The 23,883-nt window shown below is 48.9% G+C and overlaps 1 protein-coding gene across 1 annotated transcript in view; it reads right to left on the bottom strand.

Annotated features, from left to right (window-relative positions):
• Nucleotides 1-23,883, bottom strand: part of tnmd (tenomodulin) — a 52,710-nt gene that overhangs the window by 7,195 nt on the left and 21,632 nt on the right. Inside the window, exons 3-6 of the mRNA XM_076046790.1 lie at nt 13,432-13,572; nt 9,549-9,656; nt 3,161-3,320; nt 1,885-1,979 (exon numbers count right to left, since the gene is read on the bottom strand). Coding sequence (XP_075902905.1) covers nt 1,885-1,979; nt 3,161-3,320; nt 9,549-9,656; nt 13,432-13,572 — 504 coding nt within the window. The remainder of the gene's footprint in view (nt 1-1,884; nt 1,980-3,160; nt 3,321-9,548; nt 9,657-13,431; nt 13,573-23,883) is intronic.

The following is a 23,883-nucleotide window of genomic DNA, read 5'->3' on the forward strand; positions in this document are numbered from 1 at the left end:
ACAGGGTGCCTCGTCTACCCACCCCACACACACACACACACACACACTGCGCCTCTCCCCGCCGTCTCCCACAAAAGGAAGAGATGCAGCGCGCCTCATTATCCTCGGATTTAGCTTTAGCCGCTATTCCCCTGTATTGGTGCCACCGGTGTGCACGTGTGGTTGGTGTGCAACTTTGCGCCTGCCGCGAGTCTTTCCTGCAGATCTTCATTGTGTGTCCTCCATTTCATTAGCACTTGCTGATTATTCCTGATATAAATGTTTTGGTCGTTATGATCAAAGGGAATCGTGTTTGCTAGCTAGCTGGAGTTTTCTTCATCGTTTTGTCATTAAATGTTGCCATTTCAGCAGCTGAAACTAGCTTGACCTCGTTAGAAAATGGTAAAACTTTTTAGTCTCTCATAGCAAGAATTTGATAAATCAACCAGACGCTGTTTCCAGATACCACCAGATTAAGCTAGTGTGAGCTCAGCGTACACCGCTGAGGTGTAGGTCTGTATAGCCGACAGTCCTAAATCACATCAACATCCTCGTGGAGTTGCATGTTTTCTCCCCATTGCTGTCAGAACAAACTAGCGAGTCAACGCTCGCCAGCTAGACATGGATTCAAGAATTGTTTTTATCAGAATAATAAAAGTTGAGAGGCTAATTTTAGCATGTCAGATGAAGCATATGGCTCAGATGTGGCCATGCTGCCGTATTCTTATGGAATACGTCCAACCCTTGGTTGCTCCTGAAGGGCATCGTGTGTAAAATGTTACAGTTCTGTATGTGAAATATTACTCCCGGTGCTTTCAGTCCCTTTTCTTTCTCTTCTCAGGCCATGGCACTTTTACAGTGGAACACTCTCACAAAGCTGGATGGAAGCGCTTTGGTGCACTCTGCCAATCCCACAATTCTGTTGCATGGAAACCCCTATTATAGATCAGAAGTTGGATTTTCTGAGTTCACGGCCAACTGCTCCATCAGTGATGTTCCCCCTGTGAAGATGGAATTTTCTCATTGGAACGCCGCCGCCTGACTTCTCGAGTCAATATGACGGCCCAGTTTATCAACGCCGCCTATAAACAGCTGCCGTTTATTAGCTCCTCTTTGCTTTATTAAAAACACACACACACACACACACACATACACATTTTTGAGTCCACGTGCCAATCACTCACACTGCGGCTCAGGTCACGTGTGTCAGTATGCAGGCTTCGAGGCAAACGACGCTAACTGTGCTCCTGTCTTCTTCTTCCAAATTATATCTAAAAAAAAAAACAATTCACCCCGGATCTGGTGTCACTCCCGGCTCCAAACCTCGACTTCCGAGGGAACTTGCACGCAAATGCATCGTTATTTCTTCCTCTGAGTCCAGAAGAATAAAACAAAGGCATTGTGTTTAACTGTTTGCGAGCAGCGGAGCACCAAAATCACGCTGTGCGGCCTTTTCCCTTTATCTTATGTGCTTTGATAATTACAGCTTTTAATAAGTCTAACTTATCTGCACAGCATCGAGTGACCTTGAGAGCGCTCCTCCTCCTCCTCCTCCTCTTCCTGCAGCGCTCTCCTCTGCCACGGCAAAAATAAAAAAAAAAGAAGCGGGGGGAGCAGCGTCGGGCCTCTGTGACACACACAGCAGTTTCTGCCTTTGAAGGGCTGGATATTCCTCTCAATTAACTGAGCCACATTAAGGGAGTCTTCAATGGACTGTCCTTACTTAAACAGATATATAGAGCAATCGCCGTGCCCTCGGGTGCACGGAGTCAGTTTTAACATCAATTAGCGGCCGATTTATATGCAGAGAGAGAGATGGAGAGATGGAGAAATGGAGAGAGAGAGTGGAGGCTGACGGACGTGGCCACCGTCTCGGGTGGACGTGGCGCCCGCGGGGCCACTCACATAGTCGTTGACTGGGAGGTGATCGTGGACGTCACGGGCGACGCGTTGGGCGCCGACCTCGGCGTCGGGGGCGTCGTCATTCTCCATCTCTGCATCTGCAGGAGAAAAAAAAATTCTATTGTTTGTTTGTTTTTTTCCCGAGTGACCCCTCGGTCACACTCAATTTACCACCGACTGTTGGCATTTTAGCAGCTAAAACTAGCTTGACCTCGTTGGGAAATGGTGAAAAGCAAGTGAACCTTTTTGCTTTCCTTAAGAAAAAGGACTTCAAGTAGAACAAACTACATTTCGCCTCTTTGTTAGCAGTGACGAACTCCACTAGCTAAGCTAACTGGAGAACCAGAGCAACTGACTGTCTTCGTTTGCTGAAGGTTGGCTGACATATGATTGGACAATGACCGTTTTAGAGGAGGAGCTTAGCCTCATTACACGGCAAAGCGAAACACCGGATTACTGAAGCTGTCCTGAGTGTTTTGTGTTGCTCCCTTGTGTTGCGTATTCCGCTCAAAACACTTGATATTGATGGATTAATGCAAAGCGGTTAAACCAGCAGTGGGTTACAACCGATTGATCTGTGTGATGTGACCTTTCACTGCGGACCGAGACGGGTAGCGTGGCAAGTGGGGAGAGCGATGGACTGGTCCCCACTTGTTGCACACGACTGATTGAATGGAATGCGACAGAAGTGAACAGCACGATGGTGGAAACGCGTGAGAATTGAATCAGAATTGAAGCGCGAACTTTTCCAGAGGTGCAGTTGATGAGGAGCCGACCGGGGAAGGATTTGAGCGGAACACCAATCTCATGTGTGTGTGATGGTGAGATTCTCTCGGGCCTGAGCAGAGAAGAAGGAGATGAGCCACTGTGACGGGGAATCTCCCGGCAGCCCACAGTTGATGAAGGAGCTCTGATTCGGCTTTGAAACCACAAGTTGTTTTTTTTTTTTCTTCCTGCTACAGTTCTGATCTGTGCCACTTCAGCCATGTTGAGTAAATCCCCCCCAACCTAACCCCCCCCCCCCAAAAAAAAATCCCAACACACTCTGGACCATCAGAATGGAACAGCTCCGAGTGAATCTTGCATCGCTATCAGTCATCATCATCTGCTTTGGGACATGCAGACCAACACACAGGCTGAGAGCTCAGATGGTCTGGGACCTGAGTGGAATGGCCTCCAGTGAGAGTGTTAATGGTTCCCACTTAGAGACAGACCCCCAATGCCCCCCCCCCCCCCCCTCAATCCCCCCCACACCCCCCACCCCCAACCTCTCCCTCACCGGCCGGATGGGAGGGGTGAATCCAGTGGATGGGCAGCTCCTGGCAAATCTCCCAGATCTTGGAGTCAAAGAGGAAGGCCGAGTTAATGATGGGCTCCTCGGCAGGAACCCACACTTGGGAGTCGTCCACCTTCGTGTCGGCCGCCTCGGCCTCGTCCACCTGCCAAGAAGACGCACAAACACACACACACTTAGAACGCACCGCACGGCGGTAGCTGCGGACCGTCCTCAGCCGCGGCCTCATCAATCGCCGCCGCGTCCGCCGAGACGGAGGGCAGCGACTCCCAGCGACTCCCCCACCCCCTCCCGCTATCATGCCTCATCCCCCCCACCCCACCCCCCCACCGCCTCCCTCCTCTCTCCCGACAACCGCCTCCTCCTCTCCGTCCCCCCTCCAGCCTGAGGCGTTCTCTGCCTATTACGCATCATTGAAATTCACAGACAGTGATGATTTGACTTTTAAATGACTTTAGAAGTGGTCTTCATTACTCCAAGTGTGGCTGCAATATCGCTTAACGTGACAGACACAATAAAGCCTCGCCGCCCCCTCCCCCTCCCCAGGCCTCCCCTTCCATCAACCCCCTCACCACCCCCACCCCCACCGCCACCGCCACCGCCGCTGCCACAACAACAACACTTTGCTTGGCACCCTGCATTATCAGAGGGCTTAATTTGTTGATACTGTAGTTCATGAGCTGTAAAGTAAACTATTATTGCTTAATGATAGGGATTACATGTCAGTGTTGTCTAATGGAGACATATGAGGGGTGGAGGGAGGATTTGATAATGCACCCCCCCTCCCGCCTCCACCCCCCAACCAACTGTAGACATATTTATTTTATGCCTGTACATGCAAATACACACACACGTACACACACACACGTACACACAGAGGCCCTTCTTCTTCCCGTTCCCCTGTTAATTAGCGAGCTCCAACAGAAAAACAGTTGACTTGACAAATGTTTTTACAAGGTGATTTTCTCCCAGTATAAAGCTTAATTGCGCATTAGTTAAGCTTGACGTAGAATCCCGCGGCTGTAGCGGGAGCAAGAGCCATTTATATTGGGCCACGGCCCCCTCCCCCCTCAACCTCCAACCCACCCACCACCATCCGTGCCTGCCTCGCGTCCTATCTCCCCCACCTCACCTCCCCATCACTCTCGGGGGAATGAGGCCTTGGCCACACAGAAACAAAAACAACTTGTCGTCTGTTATGAAAAATAAAGGTTTTCCGCCATTGTATAAAGAAATGCATTTGTCCCAATAAAACCACCGGGATTGCTGCAGTACAACCTGTGCAATACTGTAATCTGCCCTTGTTGCTTTTGTGGTGGGGTAAGAATATGTGGTTTGCGGGAGAGGCGGAACTATGGTGTTGTCCCAGAAAATATTGGGTTGGAAACCTGGAAATGTCACAGTGGCGCTTCGAGATGTGATCATGCTGGGAATAGTTTTTTTTATTTTTTTTTTATCAGAGCGTATTTGGGCTAAAACGAAACGTCCGTACAAGTGTAGAAACTCAGAAACTCCTCATTGCCCGTTCTCCATTCTCTTCTCCGCTGCTGTTTTCCTGCATTCCTGGGGGACGTCGTTCGACACAGCACCCCCCACGGGTCGGGAGACCAATGGCGACTCTGACTTTGTTGCAGTACGGCTTCGGGGACGGTGGCGGCGCTCCGCCGTCACTGAGCTCGGGCGCTGCTCAAAGGTTCCTGCGGCTGCAGAAATTAAAAGTCAAAGTGGAGGAGGAACACAAACAGCGCTCTCTAATTGGACCTCTTAACCGCCGAAGCCCAGCGAGTCTTTCCCGGGAAAGTAAATGGAGGTCACGACAGGGGGCTCACAACACGACTCTGACTTCGCAGCTGAGAAACATCTCCGGCCCCTTGCAGCAGGAGGCCCGGGCGGTTTTAGTGGCAGTTTGTGGTGGTGTGTGGGTCAAAGGTCAACATTTTAACATGGGGCGCTGGGTGGGTTTTTCTAAGTGCCAGTTAACAAGCACAAAGACAACAATTACACAAGTGCGCCTCCGAAAAGACTTTGACTCCCAACAGATAACAGACTGCGTGAACTCAAGCGACTCCTCTCAAGTCGCGGTGCAGCCGCAGTCGATTCCCTCCATCTAAACAACGCCCAACCTAATTATCCACCAGTTAATGAATGAAGCCTCTCCTGCCCGTCGTGTCCCCGGGGGAGTGGAAACACTGTGACACATCCTGTAAACTCTTGCCTCAGATCAACACATATCTTCCCCTCGGGGGGGGGGGTGTCGGGGAGGAGTCGACACACTGCAGATAGCGCAGGCGAGGAGGTGGGAGTGTTAAAGTACATTGGACTGGGTTACGACTTTTCCTTGGCAACTATAACTCCAGCGACTTTGCTAAACCGCCCGTCTGGACCGCCGGTGTCGACTCTGGCGGATTTGCTCGGGTGCGCAAAAGTAAACAGCCGCAATTTTTAGCCTTGTGGACGGGGACTCGGTGGCGGCCGGGGGATTCAGTTCAGCCTTGGTGAACTTTGACATGCAAATTTGCACCAGTGACAAATGGCCATGATGGTGCTGACCCCTCGGGAGCTGCCTGGGAATCTGAAAAATCAATCTATCTATCCATCCATCTGTCTTTCTATCTGTCCTTCTATCCGTCTGTCTTTCTATCTGTCCATCTATCCGTCTGTCCATCTGTCTATCAGGTCAAATGTGCGGTGGGTATATTTTCATATGCGTTCAAGTGTGTGCATGTGTGCGTGCGTTGATAATGATTAAACAGTTGTACTTGGTTTTTCTATTGTGAAGAACTTTGTGTCGCACTTAAACGTCTGATAGGTGCTATACGACAAAAGTTTGACTTGACTTGAAATTTTTTTTACCCGCCTGCGCTGGCCAGCAGTGTTGGCCTGACGGCTGTTGTGCAAAATGCTCCTCGCTGGCTCGCGTGTTTGTCGCCACCTCATCGAGCTCATTATATTCCAAACAAGAGCGGGCGCTTTACAGCAGCCCACAGACGCACCCTGCTGCGCCGCATCGTCCGGATGTCTCCTCTTGACGCCCCCTTTATTCATTAAGCCGCTATCTTAACGCAGACAGACATGAAACCAAATAAAAGCGTCTCGCGCGGACACGGGACTTCAGTATCGTCATACATGCTGCTGCTGCTGCTCCTCGGGACGCACTTTTTATTTTTTTTTTTTTCCCCCCCTTTCTCCGTTTGCGGTTAATGTCTGAGTGGGAGGTTTTGGGTTGCTGGGTGAGCTTCGGTCATCCATATTAAGTAGCTGTTTATTGGAGCGAGCGGCCTCGGCTGACAGTGTTAAAGGGCTGAGAGGGAAGCGGCTGCTTGTGTCTGTGTCAGTTCTGGGGGAACCGCAATGAAGCGGCGGGATTACTCCTCAGACGTTTCATGGAGGAGGCAAATTGAAAAGGGAGGAGAAAAAAATCCTGGCAGACAATTCATGTTTGTCACCTGGTTCTCCCTTGCAGGGGGCTGCATTTCCTTATCAGCCCCTCGCAGTTTTTCCCTGCAATTTCTTTCCCCCCCCCCACCCTCCCGCCATTGTTTCTCCACTCGGCACTGAAGCCCGCCGCTGCTCCTCTGAGCCCTTTTTGCTACAAGCCCGAGGCCGGCGGAGTGAGGAGCCATTAGTGTCTGGCTTTAACCCCCGAGGCTTCGAGCCACAGGGGGGCGCAAGTCGTGCTGGTCTCCTTCTCTGGCGCCACGTAGGTATGTTTGCGCCGAGGATGGATGCCTAATCTCAGAAAATACCTTGTCGAGGTCGGGTGAAGTTCACCGCTTATTACTTGAGAATAGCCCCTCCCCCTCCCCGATATCTGCTGTTTCCATGTGATGTCCAGTGCTTTTTGGTGCTGGAATGAAACTAAGCGTTGAATGAAGGCCATGTATCAATAGCTGCGTTTTTATTACCCCCTAGAATTGCACAAAACCCAAGTATCACAATAAAAAACTGGTTGTGGAAATGACTAAACTTTGGAAAAACCTCTCAAATGTGGCTAAAAGGTCTCATGAGGTGATTTTTCAGACGTATCGATACAGCGGCGGATCGTAAAAGCGTCATGGAAACACTTTTGTTCGCATTTACGCGTCACCAGACGTGACGTACGGGGTCACGTGACCAGTTCACTTCAAGCGAAAATGGCGTGTTGTGTTTGGATGGAAGAGGAGACGGAATGTTTTTTTTTACAAGTTATGGAAGAGAAAAATGTAACAACCGTTCTTCACGGCAAACAAACGGGAACGAACCAAAGCGAACGTAATTCTCGGGAAAATCTCGCGGGGCTCACGCGCTTCACACAATTCAATGGAAACGCCCGCAAATCGCAGTTGTACCGATGATGTCTCTTCATACAGACCTCATACGAAACACCACACAGTTCAGGTTATTGCTCCCAGCCATACAGTGAGAAGAGCAAGGCCAAGAGCTGCTGAGTGGCCCCCGTGTTGGAGGAAGCACACCGAGTTCTTATTTTACTTTTAAGTATTGATTTCAAAATGAACAACGGTTTCCTCTGCTGCCTCGTGCCCCAGCTGATTGATGGACGTAGTGGAAGCACTGGGTGTTTTCAGCAGCCGGTTCTCTGGAGCCGTTAGCCGGTGCTAACCCACACACTGGCCTGAATCCTGCTCCACGCTCGACCACAGGTCTAGTATTAGTGGTGAGGGGGCGACATTGGCTGCCTGTCGCTGCCCTCGTGGCGAAACAGTGTGCAGTTTTTTCCCCCCAAAATACTTGACAAGGCAGGTCTGGAGTGAAATGAAATAGTACAGTTTGATGTTTTTTTTTAGTTTTTTTTTTTGAGTTTTCAGCGGTGGATTGCTTTTTTTTTTTTTTTTTAATGTGAAAATTCTGTTTTCTGACCGAACTGCCGTTACTGCAGTAACCAAGGTGTAGCTTCTTCTACGATGTCTTCCTCAGTGCATTTTAAGAGCGCCCGGTAGCCGTTGCATCCTCGTGTCGTCACGACGACGGCGACCACAGAAAAAAAAAAGGAAGCTGATTGATTAAGCCGCGGAGCGATCGATTGAAAACGCTCCCGCTCGGAGGCTTGCAGAATGGATGAGCGCCACCTCGGCCGATCGCTCGGGTATTCGCGGCGCCCTGGTGCAATCCCAGGCTTTTCTGATGAAAACGGCCGTCCGCCGCGAAGACACCGGAACGCTGTTGCAACATGTGTGTCATAATTAGCGTGGCCAAAATGCCCCCCCCCTCGCCACTTTACTGGCAATGGATGATTTACTTTTGGGGCTGTGAATTAAGCCAATTAGGCTTCAGGGGTGAAAAAAAAAGAGTGAAATGACATGGGCATATGGTGCTTTCTGGCCAATTAGTATGTGTAAACGTGGATCAGACATTTTAAAGATGAGAGGAGGGCAGAACAAAACAATGTTTGCTGGTTATTTTTTGGGGGGGAGCAACAGCTTTTTTTTTTTTTTTTTTTTTTGCCATTAAAGTTGAAACCGTCTGCGGCAGATAATTGGCTTCTCTTTTTTTTCTCTTCTTTTTTTCCTTTTTTGGAAACGTGAACCGACGGGCGGTGAGTGTCAGATATTTGCCAGCCACTGCTCTTCCTCTCCAGCTACAATGTGAAATGTAAATGAGCGCATGCAAGCAGAAGAGACGTTCGGAGGGGAGGGAGCGGAGAGATTTTCTCTTTGAACATGCGGCCCCGCTCGGTGAATCGCACTGTGACACTGAGAAATTGGGAATTTTGATTGATTGAATCTCCTCCGCTGCTCCCTCCTCCACTTTTTTTTTTTCTCCCCCTAGCTGAAGTTCATATACAAACTTAAAAAAAAAGAAGGAGAAAAAAGAAGGAGCGGCTACAAACCCGGAGACGGAGCCTGGTGAAATTTTTTTTTTCCCCAAAGAACTCAATCTCTTTAAAAATGCTTTTTTAATGGCTTACCTCTCGCTAAGACCTCCCTAGCACCCCGTTCTCCTTTAGGCTATTTGGATAGTGCCTTTGGAGGAGATGATTAAAAATTAATATTGGCTCAAGATTGACAGCAAACACCATTTGATGTGAGCCACAAAGAGCGGCTGCGGGTTTTTTGCGGGCAACTCTCCCGACGGTTTCACAGACACGCGTACCATACGCGCACGCACACACACATGCGCACGCACCCAGACACACACAGACATATACACACACACACACACACACACACACATCACAAACCCCAGTTAATTCTTCACTGAGCCGGCGTGATAAGATGGACAGGCTGAGGATCTGTGTTGTGCCGGCCTACAATATGCATGACTCTGCCTCTGTAGGCTGGTCTGACGAGCCGACAGCCATAAAGGCGGGAGGGGGGGGAAGAGGGAGGAGAGCTGTGAGGATGGGAGGGTTGGGGGGAGCAGGGGGGGCGCGTACCGGCAGCTCGGCGTCCTCGGCTTCCACCTCTGCCACAGCGGGCAGCTTCTTGGTTTGGGCCCGGATGTAGCACCTCTGATGTTCAGCAAAGCGGATGGCAGTGATTCCCTTTGAAAGAAGAGGAGAGGGAGAGAGAGAGAGAGAGAGAGAGAGGAAAACACTTATATCACTCATTTAAGTTGCCTGTGATGTGGATTTCTCCCAAGCACTGAGGCGATCGTCTTTCTTTTTTTTTTTTTTTTTTAAGGCCTCGCTTTCCGCTGATGAATCAAAGCTTTTTAAAAGTTGAAGGCACCTAATGAGTGAAGAAGAGGTGCGGTTTTGATCTCCACTCCTTCTTTTACGTGCGCTTATATCATTCATTACTGGCCGGCTGGCGCCCAAACACGAGCTGCTCGCTTTCAAGATGCGAAAGGAAGTGGAATTAGAAAAAAAAAAAAGGTAGAAGAAGAAAGAAGAAACTGATGGGTTGCGTCGATCGCTGTATCGGGTCTTGGCAGGATACGGCGGCAACAGACAGAGAATAAAAAACCCCCCCTGAGTGACACGGCTGTTGAGAATGAAGTGTTTTCTATAGAGGCTGCCCCCGCCCCCATTGAATTAGACAGTCATAGGTCCCTGTCACTCTCTTAATCTGTGCAGTGGAGTGCGGAGTCGCTCTCTTCAGCTCCTCTGATGATCCTCCAGCGCGTGGACTCCATTCAACTCTGACACGCGGAGCCTCAATGGGCAGGCAAGATCTGTTAATTTCCCGTCCGCCTCTCGCCGCCGCGCTGTGCCGTAATCTGAAACATTCAGCCGGAATAAAGTCTGAAAGGACGTTCTGCCAGATCAGATTGTATCCAATTTATTTCCCGCGGGGGCGGAGGTGGGGGAGGGGGTGGGGGACGGGGACCTGCTCATTCAGCATTAGAACGGGCGTCAGGATTTACATCTGCCTGCTTTCTTTCTTTTTTTTTTTCTCTCTCTTTAAAAGCCCGTGGGCTGCACTAGCGGGATTCAATCTAGATTTAATTACGACGACGCACCGAGCGCTGTGACATCTCCTTCTGAATGGGCTAACCTGGCCACGTGAGCGACGGCGCCCCCGCACGTTTCAGGCAGCAAGCGCCGTCGCTCCGAGGGAACCGCGCACGCTAGCAGCGCCTAGCAGCAGCACGAGCGGAACGAGCGGCCGTGATACAAAGTGACGGCTGTCATAATCTTGCCGCGCGCACTCGTCGTCTGAGCCGGCCCGGATGGGGACTGGGGCAATAATTGTCTCGGGCACAAAGGCATAGTATTTACATCGCTGCTTTATTGTGATGAGTCTCGGTTTAATTTGGCTCCTCTGAATGGTGGAGCCGAGGCGGCGGTGGCGGCGGCGGCACAGCGGAGCACACAGGGCAGCGGCGTGATGAGACACACTGATTGCCGTGGTTGGTCAATCAGAAAATGGAGAAAGCCACATTAACATATGGATGAGGAATCTTAAAAGTGATGTCGCTTTAATTAACAACGCTTAGGTATTCACGACGCGCAGGATGCTCATCTGCAGGCGTGCCACTCTGCTACTTGTTTTGTAGGAGGAGCTCGAGTGTTGTCAACATTTCAAACTCCCACAAAGCATTGTTTTTTTTAATTTTCTTTGACTGTATGTAAAAGATACCATAGAGACATCCAGCACATATTATAATTTGTGTTTGTGTTCTGGTTCTGTTCAGGCCCTCTGGTTTCTTGCCACAGGCCACACAAACATGCACATTAGCCTAATCGGCTAATCCACTAATAGGCGATTCTAAATTGGGTGTTGCTGGTTGTTTGCTTGTGTTTGGTTGTGATGAGCCGCGACCAGGATGTCACCCAGCTTTCACCCAAAGACAACTGGGTTGGAACCCAGCGCGACCCTGCTAGCTTGCAGGGTGCAGCTAGGGGGCTAATGCTGGTGTGTGCATGCATTGAAGGTGAGCGGAAGTGATAGAAAAGTCATGGAAAGCAATGTCTATGAATGTCTACAAGTGTCCGAGTGTGTCAAAGGAAAACACGGCATTCATATTGATGTACTTCAAGCCAATAGTGAGCTAAAGTGTGCTTGATAACCGAGTTGGCCAACACGGGTGAATGGGAATGAGTTGCTTGGGACCAGGATATAGACGCCACTGGATGTACTGATCTGGTCAGCTGACTGTGGATAAGGAGCTAATGCTAGTATGTGTATGCATTCCATTAAAGAGTTGAAACCACACATGCGGGCCTGGATGCTCGACTTCCTGCCCGTGCATGCGACAGGTGGAAACGCCAGTCAGGGTTGGGCTCTGCAGGTATTAACTTTAGATGGCGGGCGTGTTACGCACCGGACATCCGCACAAACTCACATTTAGCGGTAATTGGCATCCAGCCAGTTTGGCCGCTCTGCCGTCTTCTGTCTGGTTTTGTGGAAATATTTCATTGGCGCTGGGAAATGGACACGGCTGGTGGCCACATCTGAAGGAAGGAGAGGTCAATTTGATTTTGAATTCTTGCTCAGACGAGCGCGTCCGAAAAAGTATGAGACCTTTAAGTCGCTTGCTGGACGAGACGTTGGTCTGTGTGGCCTGAACTGTACGGCAGAGACGCACACGGAGACTTGGTGCCGGAGAATGAAATTCTAAAATTTGCGGCCAACAGTCACTGACCTGGACAAGATTTGATCCGCTTGTTTAAACTCTTCATCTATTTTATCTGGACACAAACAAGGTGTCTGCATGATAATTACTGGACTTACTTCTGTCATTAGTTGGAATGGCAAATGTGGACATTTAAAATGTCTGTTCATGTGTTTGAGCCTTAATAACTGGCTGGCCATTTACAGAATTACTATTTCAGAGCGCATCTGAGCCGGAATTTAGTTTCAGCTCTCTTGTCAGAGCCATTAATTATGAATTCATTTAATTCCAGGAACTACTCTGGTCATTCTCTCCCAAGACGTTCTTTCTCCGGCTTTTCCCACTACCCCTCCCCCCTCCCCCCACTCTATGGTAAAAACCTGTGTAATATCAGCTTGAAACAATAGAGAATTGATTTTGCCTCAGCTCGGCGGCCCTGCTGGCAAAAAAAAAAAAATCCCCTCATTTTCCATTCCTTACACAGCCCTGAGGCTTGATGGGGGCTGTTCTGGAGGTGGCTTTGGTAATAACATGCAATATCCTCCCTTTCCTCCTTCCCTCCCTTCCTTCTTTCTTTCTCTTTCTGTCTTTTTTTTGTATTAGCAAAATCTATTCTGCCATCGGTGCACAAGCTACCACTTAGTGGAACCTGTTCTACCTTTTGTGCGCTTTCCTCTGCCTTCACCTCCCCTTCACAATGAGGCTGGGATTACTCTGATCACTTGCTTGTTTCTTAGTCTTGCTGTGGAGCGCCGAATCAAACAAATCTCCTCGGGGGATGTACTTCGCTAAAAGGAAGTCGAACATGCGTGCGTGTGCGTGTGCGTGTGCGCGTGCGTGCGTGTGTGTGTGTGTGTGTGAGAAAGGGAGGGAAGAAAGAGAGAGGGAGAGATTGATTGCAGAGGTTCCGCTGCCGTGCTTGGTTTTCATCACGGCTATTTTCGATTCACAAAGGCCGTCGGAGAAACAATGAACACTCGATGCGCACTTTATGACCGGGCCGAGGCGTGCGCTTTGACTCTCAGCGTCTGACGGGCCGCAGGGTTTGAAGGCAGGCGGCCAAGCTTGCGAGTACACACCTGAGCGCCGGTCGTGATCGGCGCAGACTGTGTGTAAATCACAGGACCTCCAGGATGGAGTACGACCAGCCTTCACCCTACAGCTGCACAATCTGCAGCAACAGTCGTCCGAGTGTGAGGGTGAGTGCGAGTGCGACGCCTCCTCCTCAGAGGCAGCGCACGGCCGGTCGTGGCGCTCACATTTTTGAAGTCGTGCACCTCCAGAACCTCGTTGCTGCCGTTCCCCATCCTGAAGATCTCGATGCGGCGACCCGGGTCGATCTCCATCACACTGTCCGTCTCCACGCCGTCCACCACCGCTTTGTACTGATGGTCGTACACCTGCAGCCAACATGATGGAGCACATTGTTGTCATCACTCAATGAGTTTATGGTTGATGGACCAATAGAGGGTCGGAGAGAGAGAGAGAGATTGAGGGAGAGAGAGGGGGGGAGAAAAAAAACACAGTCAGCAGCTTTCTTCACCAGAGTCGGGAGTATTTGTCAGGATGAGAAACAATCCAGCTGCCTCGACTTGGAGTCGTTTCTCTGCTCCTGTGGCGTCTCTCTGCTTTTGCGCGGGTTGCTCCGAGTCAATGTACAAAAAAAATAAAATCTGCAGGCCTTTAACTAATTAACATCGGCAAACACTGCCGGGACACCGCAAAAAACAACAACTAATGACTGCATGTGTCACTTTATTAAAAAAAAAAGGAAAATAAGAGGAGCAACCAGAAGACGGGTGGCGCTGACTAACACCGCGAGTCAACGGGGAGGAAAACGACGGTGCAGCCGAATATCTTATCAACCGGTTGGTGTGCTGTCAGCTGAGCGTGTTGATTGGACGGGAGGTTTTCTTTCTTTCTTTCTTTCTTTCAGCCAAATCTATTCCACCGTCGGTGCACAAGCTACCACTTAATGGAACCTGTTCTACCTTTTGTGCACTTTCCTCTGTCTTCACCTCCCCTTCGCAAGGATTACTGTGACCACCCCCCAAAACGACAACTAATGGCTGCACGTGTCACTTTATTAAAATAGCAGAGCAAACACAGGACAGGTGGCGCCGACAAAAATGCCGCGCCTCAACGGGAGGAAAACGAGGCTGCAGCCGAGTATCGCATCGAACGCGTGTCATCCAAGCGCGTTGATTGGACGGGTGGTTTTCCCACGGCTGCTGATACGGCGTGTAAGCGTGGAGGGACTTTGCGGTTTGGTCGTCAGGTAGTCCGACGACGCTCCCAAGAACTGACAATTATCCCGGAATTCCAGGAGCTGCGTCCGTCTCGGAGGTGCGCGTTTAGATCACAGCGGAGCCACGAGCTAGCGCGGGGGAGCGCTTATCGTGCGACGGCAGCCTTTTGATAAAGTGACATCCTGGTCGCGCACATCCCTTTCATTTGCGGTTGCTGAGCTATCCGTGGTGCTGAAACACTCTGCTTTCTTTGAATCGCTCACCACCCCCCCCCCGCCCCTCCTTTCCCATTGGCCGCTCATCCCGCGGTGGCAGATAGGGGGAGCTCATCACTGCTGTTCTGGCTCTGCGTCAAGACCACCGGGCTCGTGTTATTGTGGGCGGAGGGGTGAGGGGGGGGGTCTTTTGTAATTAACACAGCGGAACCCACTGCGAGACGCCGGCTTGTTTACTCTGCTGTGTCTGATCTCGGCGAGAGGCGGCCACCAGCTGCAGCGCGTGACAGCCGAAAAGTTGAGGCGGACGCAACTTCTGCTGCAGTTTGCCGCCGCTGTGACAGCCGCCGCAGCCGCGCCGCGGGTGGTCTTAATGATGATTAATGGGGAACTCTGTGTTTTCAGGCCAGCGCCGCACTCCATCTGAACCCAGTGATATTATAAAAAGTAAAGGTCAGCGCGGTGCAGCTGCACAGCTTTAATGTACGTTAACAAATGATGCATGGAACAAGTAATAACCTCCTCTGTCTTATTAATGCCCACTAGTGGTAATGATCAGTAGCATCGATCTGATGACCGACCTGCCTTATGCGCCCTCAAGCCTCCCAGTGATGATACTCCAGCTTCAGTTGCTTAATCATCACGTGTGCAACGGATTCTAAAGTATTTTCAGTATAAAAACAGAACAATAATTCCTTCATTCATTCATTCTTAGTAATTGCTTTGTATCATATTGCTCAGTATAACCAGCCTCTTATTTTTTCTGCTTGCTTTAACTGCTTGGTGACGCAAATGGCTAATAAGCCAATCACATTGCAGCAACCTGGCGCACTCAGCCAGAGTATAAAGTGAGCGTCAGAAGGACGAAGAGACGGGAGTGAAGTGACTTTGAACCTGGCAGCGCGTTTCGTATCTAGGGTGTCCTCAAATAAGCCAAAGAAGAAGACGAGGTATCCAGGCTTGTGTTGCGCAGACCACTGTAGTTCACTGGCAAGCTCAGGAGGGAAAGAGAGAGTTGAAAGACACCGCAATCTGAAATGCAACCACTTGATGCTGCCGTTTCTTCTCAAAATCTCCAAATATTACTCACTTAACCTTTAAAAAGAGAAAATGTCCAGGGACCAAAATGCTGTGTTGATGTCAGGTCGCAGTGGACAGGCTGCTCGGGGGCGCAGAGAGGGCGAGAATGCAACAGCTTTTCATTCCAGAGGTTTGTCTCCTTTGTTGGTGCCTCTCACGACGGAGGTCCCCGGTGACACGTCTCCATTCATACATTTTGTATGTGGAGCGGACGGCTGCTTATTCACACACACACACACACCCTGAAAACACAATTTTATTTTTACGCGAGCTTGTGTGTGTGTGCGCGTGTGTGTGCGAGTGTGTAGCCACCTGTCAAATCCAATCCAGGTATTCATTATTTATGTCCAGCAGATATTTGTTGTTTTTGTCATGTTTTTTTTTTTTTAAGGAAGGGGAAGAGGGAGGATTTTCCTCTGTGATGTTGATGCATGGTAATTGAAGGCAGCTAGTAAAAAAAAAAATAAACTCAATAACCCGAACAACGCAGCGGTTCATCTTCGAGGCTGCGCAGTCAAATGATTGAATTACTCGTGGGTGTGGCTTCGCACTGCGCAGAAAAGTTTCTGGCTCGTGTGTTTTTACTCACAGATGTTGGCGCTCTGATTTTTAATTTGAGGGGAGTTTGAGAGCTGGGAATAAAAACTCTTATGGAGGTTTTAATCATGAGCAGAAAAAAAGCAAAACTCGCTGGCTAACTGCTAACAACTCCGAGGACCCTGTAAAGCAGGGGTGTCAAACTCAAATACACAGTGGGACAAAATGTAAAACTTGAACAAAGTAGTGAGCCAACACTAATATTTATTGAAAAAATCCTCTGAAAAAAAAAAACTGCGGTAGTGATTTTGTATTGCCTCGTGGGCCAAATATAATTACACGGTGAGCTGAATTTTGCCCGCGAACCAGAGTTTGAAACCGATTCAGCTTTGGCTCATTTTGCTATGGCAAAATACAAAGTAGATTTTTTTTTTTTTTTTTTTTTTTGTTTCCAAATGTCTGCAAATGGCCAGTATTCTGACAATGAGTCTCCTCCCCACAGAGAGGAGCAGCCTGAACCCATGAACTCCTCCATGGAGGAGAAATCAGCTCCAGCTGAGTCCAGTCAGGGCTGGTGAGAGCATCAGGATGGCAGCAGAGACGACCTGGTTCACCCCGCCTGAGTGACAGCTCTCCCTACGCACTGTGACGCTGCACCGGCTGCAGCACTGACGCCGCGTCCACACCTGTGAGTGTTTGTTTGTTTGTTTTTTAAACCGTGGCTTTTTCCCTCTGTTTTCATGTTTTTGCCTTTTTTCTTTTTTCTTCACGCGCAAACAGATTTTTATGTCAGTGAAACTGAGTTTTTTTGTTTTTACAAGTTTATACAGGAAACAAGAGGTTTTCTTTCAGAGGGGGTTTGTCTTTGTTTTGTTTGACAACGCTGTTTGTGTGCCGCGTTGCTTTCCGTCCGAGCATCTTTTTTTATCCTGCAGTCAGAGTGGCGTGATGCTGGAGTCGGTCCCAGCTGTATTACAACCTGGATGAGTCTCCAGTTCATCACAGGAGCAACACACACACACACAAAAAAATACAATAATTTTCAACGAGGACAAACTCCAACTCTGAGCTGTGAGTTTCAGCTTTCTGCACGGCGTTGTCTCTTGAGTCAATGAACACTGTTTGTTCACTCTGAGTGAGACACGAGCGTACAAATGCCACATTAATGGAGCCCCAATACTACGAGTCACCATGGCAACTGTCAACAGGTAGTCCCGGAACTAAAAAAAAAAAAAAAAAAAAATCTGTGAACGCATTCTCCTTGAGCACATCTTACTGCTGCAATAGCGAAAGGAAGAGAGCGAGAGATGCGGAGAAAGTTGCTGATCGAGCAAATGCACAAGATTAAATGTTGGTTGTTTAATATTTAATCAGGCGACTAAGGATTTGCTGAACAAAACCTGCTGCCGACCAGGTTAGATTCACAGTCTATCACCCAGCAAATGACTTGAGGTTACCTCTCTGGGTGAAACGGGTCAGTGTTACCCCTGAACCATCAGGTTTTCAATCTTTTCAGAAACCACATAAAAATAACAAGACAAACAAAGGCAAAGAATCTGGCCCCGGATAATCGTGGTTTTTGCATGTTAGTTCTACCTTTGGGCCCCACTGTCTAATTCAGCTAAACAATTACTAAAACATGAACCAAAACCTTAAATTACCTCACCGATTCACGAATAAATCACGGGGCATTGAGGCAGGATGGCTGGATAACGGACAATTGTGAACGAAATTATATTTCCCCAGAAAACAAGTTGCAGTTTCTTCAAAGCGCCGCAGTGATGTTGTTTGACTGAGGCTTCGGACCCCACAGACTCTAACTCGCGCTGACATGAAATATTAAACGAGCTCCTGTGTCGCGGCGGATTGATTGATCGGCGAGTGTGGTGTTCACTGGCCGACACCCACTGAGAGAGAGAGAGAGAGGGGGAGAGAGGGAGAGAGAGCGAGGGAGAGAGAAGAAAGAAGTTTGCATTCTGCTTGTTTGTTAAAAAAAAAGACAGTTCTCCCTCTCTATGTAAACTGCATGCACACATATATTTATATGTATACGTATATGAGTGTATATAGATATACTTATATATGTATATACTGCATACGTATACATATATATGTGTATATTTACATATATACTGTATGTATATGCTGTTTGAGCTGAACGTAGTTTAGTGGATAAGCTGGATTTCATTCAGACCAAGTTACTGAAATAAAGTGTTGAATGTTTTGTACAGTTAAACCTTATTTCCCCCCCCCCAGTGTTGCCTCTAGCGGCGTTGTTTACCACAACCGCCTGCTGTTCCGTTTGACGCGCAGGAGCCGCTTTTAAAAACGTCCCGTCGTTTTGAAAACAAAAAATAAATAAATAAATAAATAAATAAATGAGCAGAAATGAAAAGAAGAGAGAACGAGGGAGATTCACGCCCAGCTGCAAAGACGCAATTAATATTTATACGCGGCTTGTGTTATGATGAGAGATATATTGCCGAGTTCATCTTCATCCAATCAGAAGCTCGGCCAATGAGACGCATGATTAATGAACGCACTCGGACGGGAGTCCGTCAGGATTTATTTCCCTCATCAGAAGCATCTGAACCTCCTCAAAGGCTCCGCGGTGAAATTAGCTCCGGCTCGCTCGCTTGCTCGCTCACTCTCTCTCTCTCTCCCCCTCGCTCGCTCGACCCTCTCCTTGCCCCTCCCCCCCACCCCCCAGCCGCTCTTCGTTGTGTTCATTGTCTGCTTGCTTACTTCCGGCACGTTTAAACACACCGAGCCACAAATGGTGATGACTTCTCCCCCTTTCTTTTTTCCTTCCCCTCACCGTGCGAGCGGCAGAACAGAGCAATAATGAGCAAATAGGATATAACTCTTAATAGAAGATCACTGTTAGAACGGCGCCGGCCAATAAATCTCCATTAACTCGGGTCACAGCAGCCTCGGCGCCGGCGAGAAGGAGAACTCGGGAATCGTAAGGAGAAGGCAAATTAAGACAGACTGGAAGTTTAAGTGTCAAACGGGCAGTTATGGATAAAATTGGGGCCCATTAAGCGGTCTGAAAGTCTGCGTGGCAAATTAAAGTTCTATTTGAGCGTTTCTTTTCATATTAGCATAAAGGTGGAACGTAGGGGGAATGGATTCTGGAGCCTTATTGATTTATACTAAAATAGTGAATTACGCTTTCATCAGGCTATCACTGTTGATAAAAAAAAAAAAAAACCCTAGCGGCAAGATTCCCCCCCCCCCCCCCCCCCCCCCCCGCTGCCGGAACTGATAATAATGTCTTGCAACACTTTGACTTCACCTTGTTCTGGAAGCAGGCGGCGGTTGCAGAGGCAGCAGCTGTGCTCCGTAATTGGCATTCTAAAAAAAAAAAAACCCCAGCAAGGCAGCCGTGCAGTCTGCCTCTTTATACTTACAGATGATTCAGTGCGGAGGGGGTGCGACGTGGATGATTTGTGCCGCGCGACGGGTCGGATTTTAAAACGCGACACAATAATTCCCCCCCGCCGCAGCGGTGGCCATCGTTCTAATTTGCTTTCTCTCCCCCTCCGTCCCTCCCCGCGCGCTCATTCACATAATTTCTGCCTTCGCGCCGACGTCTGGGTGCGTTTTGGGAAGGAGATTTAAAGGAGGACGACTCGTTTCCCATAATTTACTGATCTTGCGCCGATTTCTTCACGGCGATTCGCAAACACGTCTTGCCTCGCCGTGGCAGTTAATTAGTGTCCCGTATGCCTGGAAAGAAGCGCATGAAAGGCCCGGCAGACGCTCTGCCGTATCTCACACTCTCGCTTCATGGCAACTTTAGGTCACGAGGGCTCCAAATGCATTTCACAAACCATCCGTCTATTTGTGTGTCTAGCTCAGGCATGGGCAAACTACAGCACGGTGGTTAAGCTTTTTAATCCGGCCCGCCAAACTTGAAGAAAAGATATTAATAGGAAGTAAGTCATAAAATAGCTGTTTTTCATCCATTTTCCCCCCAGTGTTTTAAGAGTCATTTCAATAAAGAGCAAACTACCGTGGGGCTTCAAAAACACTTTTGTTCATTCTTAATTGACTTTAGAAAACACCCCATCCATCTGCTCCTGCCCCTGCCCCCCTGGTCAAATTTTAGATCTCATTGTGGCCCCACCAGTCAAGAAGTTTACCCAGCAGTGAGGAACGCCGCCCTGCGGGGCCGAGATAAAGTCGCGTCCATCGATTGCAGCTCATCAGTTCATTCCGCAAAACCTGTCTCCGTCCAAATATTCACACATCGACCCTGTTTTCAAACTAATATTTGAAAGCGGAGCCGCCGTGCCTGAAAAGACCTGAAGCGAGAGCAAAACAACTGCTGGCAAAGTTGCTTGCAGCAGACGGTGCCGCTGTCCTCGTTATCCAAGTCATTTGGCTTTTTTTCCCCTCTGCCACGCCTCTGACTTTCAGCCCAGCGTTGAAGCCGCTGTCTCCGTCCTCTCTGCTGTCCTCCACTATCATTTCAGTCCTTGTTGTTGTCTTGCCTGCTCGTCAAGCTGCCGCCTCCTCACCTCTACTCGCCCTCCACGCAGTCCCGGCTCTGACCTCCTCCATTACCTTTCTTCCCCCTCCCGATAAAAACCCCCAAAAAATAAAAAATAAATCAGCACGCATGATTCCCCCTATTTCCCTGCCAAACCCCTGCAATAAATCCTTTGCCTTGTAGGCAATTTCCCTGTGTCTGGGTGCAGGGTCGCACTCACCGACCGGCAACAAAAAGGTTACTCGGCGACCTTGCGGCGCACCGAGCTGCCTCGCTTTCATTCTTCTTCCTTTTCTTTCCTTAAGGGGAGAAAAAAAAAGACGCAAACCTTCCGTGCGACCGATATCCCCTCCACAACAACAGCTGTTTTTTTCGAACATGACAAGGCGCCTCGTGACTGCGCAAGGTGAAGAAAGAATGAAGAATCTCCTGGCGAGGAAACCATTCAAACTCTGATGATGGCAGCGCCGACGACGACAATGCCTTGTTTATTTCCTCCGTGCAGGGCCTTCTGCCTGGAGTGCTTCTTGACAATCTCCACGCAAATGGCCGGGAAGAAGAAGAGGAAGACGAAGCGGACGTAGAAGAATAGGAAAGAAGAAGAAGTGGAAGAAGAAAAGGAAGAAGAGAAGAGGGGAGAAGGAGAGCATAGAAGAAGAAGAAGAAGAAGAAGAAAAGGCTAGAAGAAGATAGAAGAGGATAGGAGAGGATGGAAGAAGAAGAAAAGGCTTGAAGAAGAAGAAGAATAGCGGGGAAAAAAACAAGCCCTCAGAGCAGACAGTGAAGGGAGAGACGCGAAGCGGCAGACACGGCCGACCCTGCAGGCTGTTTGCAGGAGCTGCGCTGCGGCACCCAGAGGCATTAAGCAAAGGTCACGTACACGCTGTTACAGGTGAGTGGGTCGGAGTCGGCGCTGTGTGGGAAGAGGTGGCGTGCATGTGCAAATGCGCGTCTGCGGTGGAGAAGGTGGAGGAGGAGGATGGGAGGCGGGGGGGGGTTGCGCGCCCTGGGAATGAGAGCGATGAGTTGATGGCAATATGTCCTCATGCTTGTCCTTGAGGGTTAGAAGATAGAGGCTCCGCTCAGGCGGAACCGGATGCCTGTCACTCACGGCGGGGTCGGCGTTGGCGGTGGGGACGGGTGGGCGGGTGGGGTGCTGAACTGTGTGCCGGCGCCCCCTGGGAGCCCTAGGCAGACGGTGATGGATGGAGACGGGCAGGAGGCTCAGACGGACGCGGTGGCAAACGGCAGGTCCACTCACTTTTCTTTCTTTTTTTTTTTTGTCGGTGAAACAAAGAGAGGCCGGCGGTGGGCTCGAAAAGGTGTCGCTTATATAGATGAGAAGATTATGGAATCTCACCTCAAATGCACCCCAACGGCCGAAACGACACCAATTTCCATCACATCGCTTCTGATTTTGAGATGAATTTCGTGGAAAAGACGTGGGAAAGCAAAATGAACATAAAAACCAGTACAGAACATAACACTGTAAAACAGAGCGGGTCAGACGGTAAGTTTTTTTTTCTTTTGTTTTTACATCTTTTGTTTTATCGCACAATCGTCTGTGTGTTCTGTAATTGCAGCGGGTTTTAATCACTGCTCTGGTAACAACAAGCAGTCCGACATCAGGCCACAACCGCCGGTGACGGCCTGGCAGAGACCCGGAGGTTGTTGAAAGTGTGATGCAGCCAGTTGTGGATGTTTTCCGGGACGTCACTGGGACAGTTCGAGACTCTTTCACAGCAGCGAGCGCCACATCTGAATAGACGGCGCCGCAGCTTCCCTAACTAGCCCGACTGATCGGCCAGACTCGACCATATGCTGTTTTCAAGATTGTGTGTCTTTTTTTTTTTGATATAGTTTGCATTTGTCACAGGCGCTTGGCGCTGAGAGACTCAGATAATGAGCTTGCCAGCCCTCCCTATTGATGCTGCTGTTGTGGGACGGATGTGACGGTGTCTGGGCAGTGTGGCTGTGGGCTTTGCTTGCTGATGGTGTGAAAGTTTTTGGGAAAACCAACATTGGTATGAAATCCTTTTGTCGCATCAAGGTTTTTCGTGCAGTTTATTAGTCCGCTGACAGTCTATAGGATGTCGGTGATGTGAGGACCAATGGCAGCGAGCTCTGGTGTGCTGTAGTTGAAGGAAACGCGACTTTTTCCATCAGAAAACCCCAAAAAGACCCAAAAACTTGCATTCTGTAGTTTGGCCTGCAGGAACCGCCAAAGTTGGTTGCGAAAAGACTAAAAGTGACGGGCTGTCAAAATGGAGAGGAGCCCTAAATTCACACCTTGACAAACTTCAAATTCAAAACAAATTCAGCAGAAGTAGGTCCTAATGTCTGCTTTGTCCAATTTGTTCTAATTTGGGGGTAAAGATCAAAAATCCAGAGTCAGTCCAGTCCCAAACCAAGACAAGGCAGAGTAAAAATGCCTCCGAGTCTGAGACGAGACCGAGACACTAAAAAGTGGTGTTGAAACCAAGACCAACCTTGAGTGCTACAACACTGCCATAAACCCAAGAGGACTGTAAAACTAATGTCTGTTTGCATTTGCAAACGTACTGTAAGTGATGTCAAGCCCATCTTTATATGCAAGCCAATGAACTCCACAAAGAGGACTTCATAATTTCCCCTCCAGAAAAAAAGACCAGAAATAACCTAGCACACTTCTCTCCTGCGAGCACTCTTTTTGGAGTCGATAAATTAGAAAGTTAAAGTTTTTCTAAAAATAAATAATTAACCAACACACACCACAGTGTGAGCTCCTCACACAGGATTATGAAGAAACTTGAGGAAAAAGTGAATAATTAACACAATAAAAAGCCAGCATGACACCTTTTGGCCATGAATGTGGTTCGGGGTTTAAACTCTCGAGTCGCTCGTGTCAGAATCCTGTCGCCTGAACATGGCCAACATGTCTTGGCAAACTCTAATCAGCTAAAACTAATTAATTGTGTGAAAACGTAATTTCCTGAAGGCAAAGTTGCCCAAAATGCTCATATTTTTTTATTTTTATTTTTTTTAGAAATTCAAAAGTTCTAAGTCCCGACACACTATTCGGAATTTATTTGCATAGACTTGAGAGTCTCCTCATGAGGAAAATGTTAAAAGGGAGAAAAAAAATTGTGCTCT

This window comes from Nelusetta ayraudi, unplaced genomic scaffold (genome assembly GCF_046127955.1).
Source record: "Nelusetta ayraudi isolate G7.1 ecotype Tasmania unplaced genomic scaffold, CSIRO-AGI_Nayr_v1 ptg000090l, whole genome shotgun sequence".
Lineage (NCBI taxonomy): Eukaryota > Metazoa > Chordata > Actinopteri > Tetraodontiformes > Monacanthidae > Nelusetta > Nelusetta ayraudi.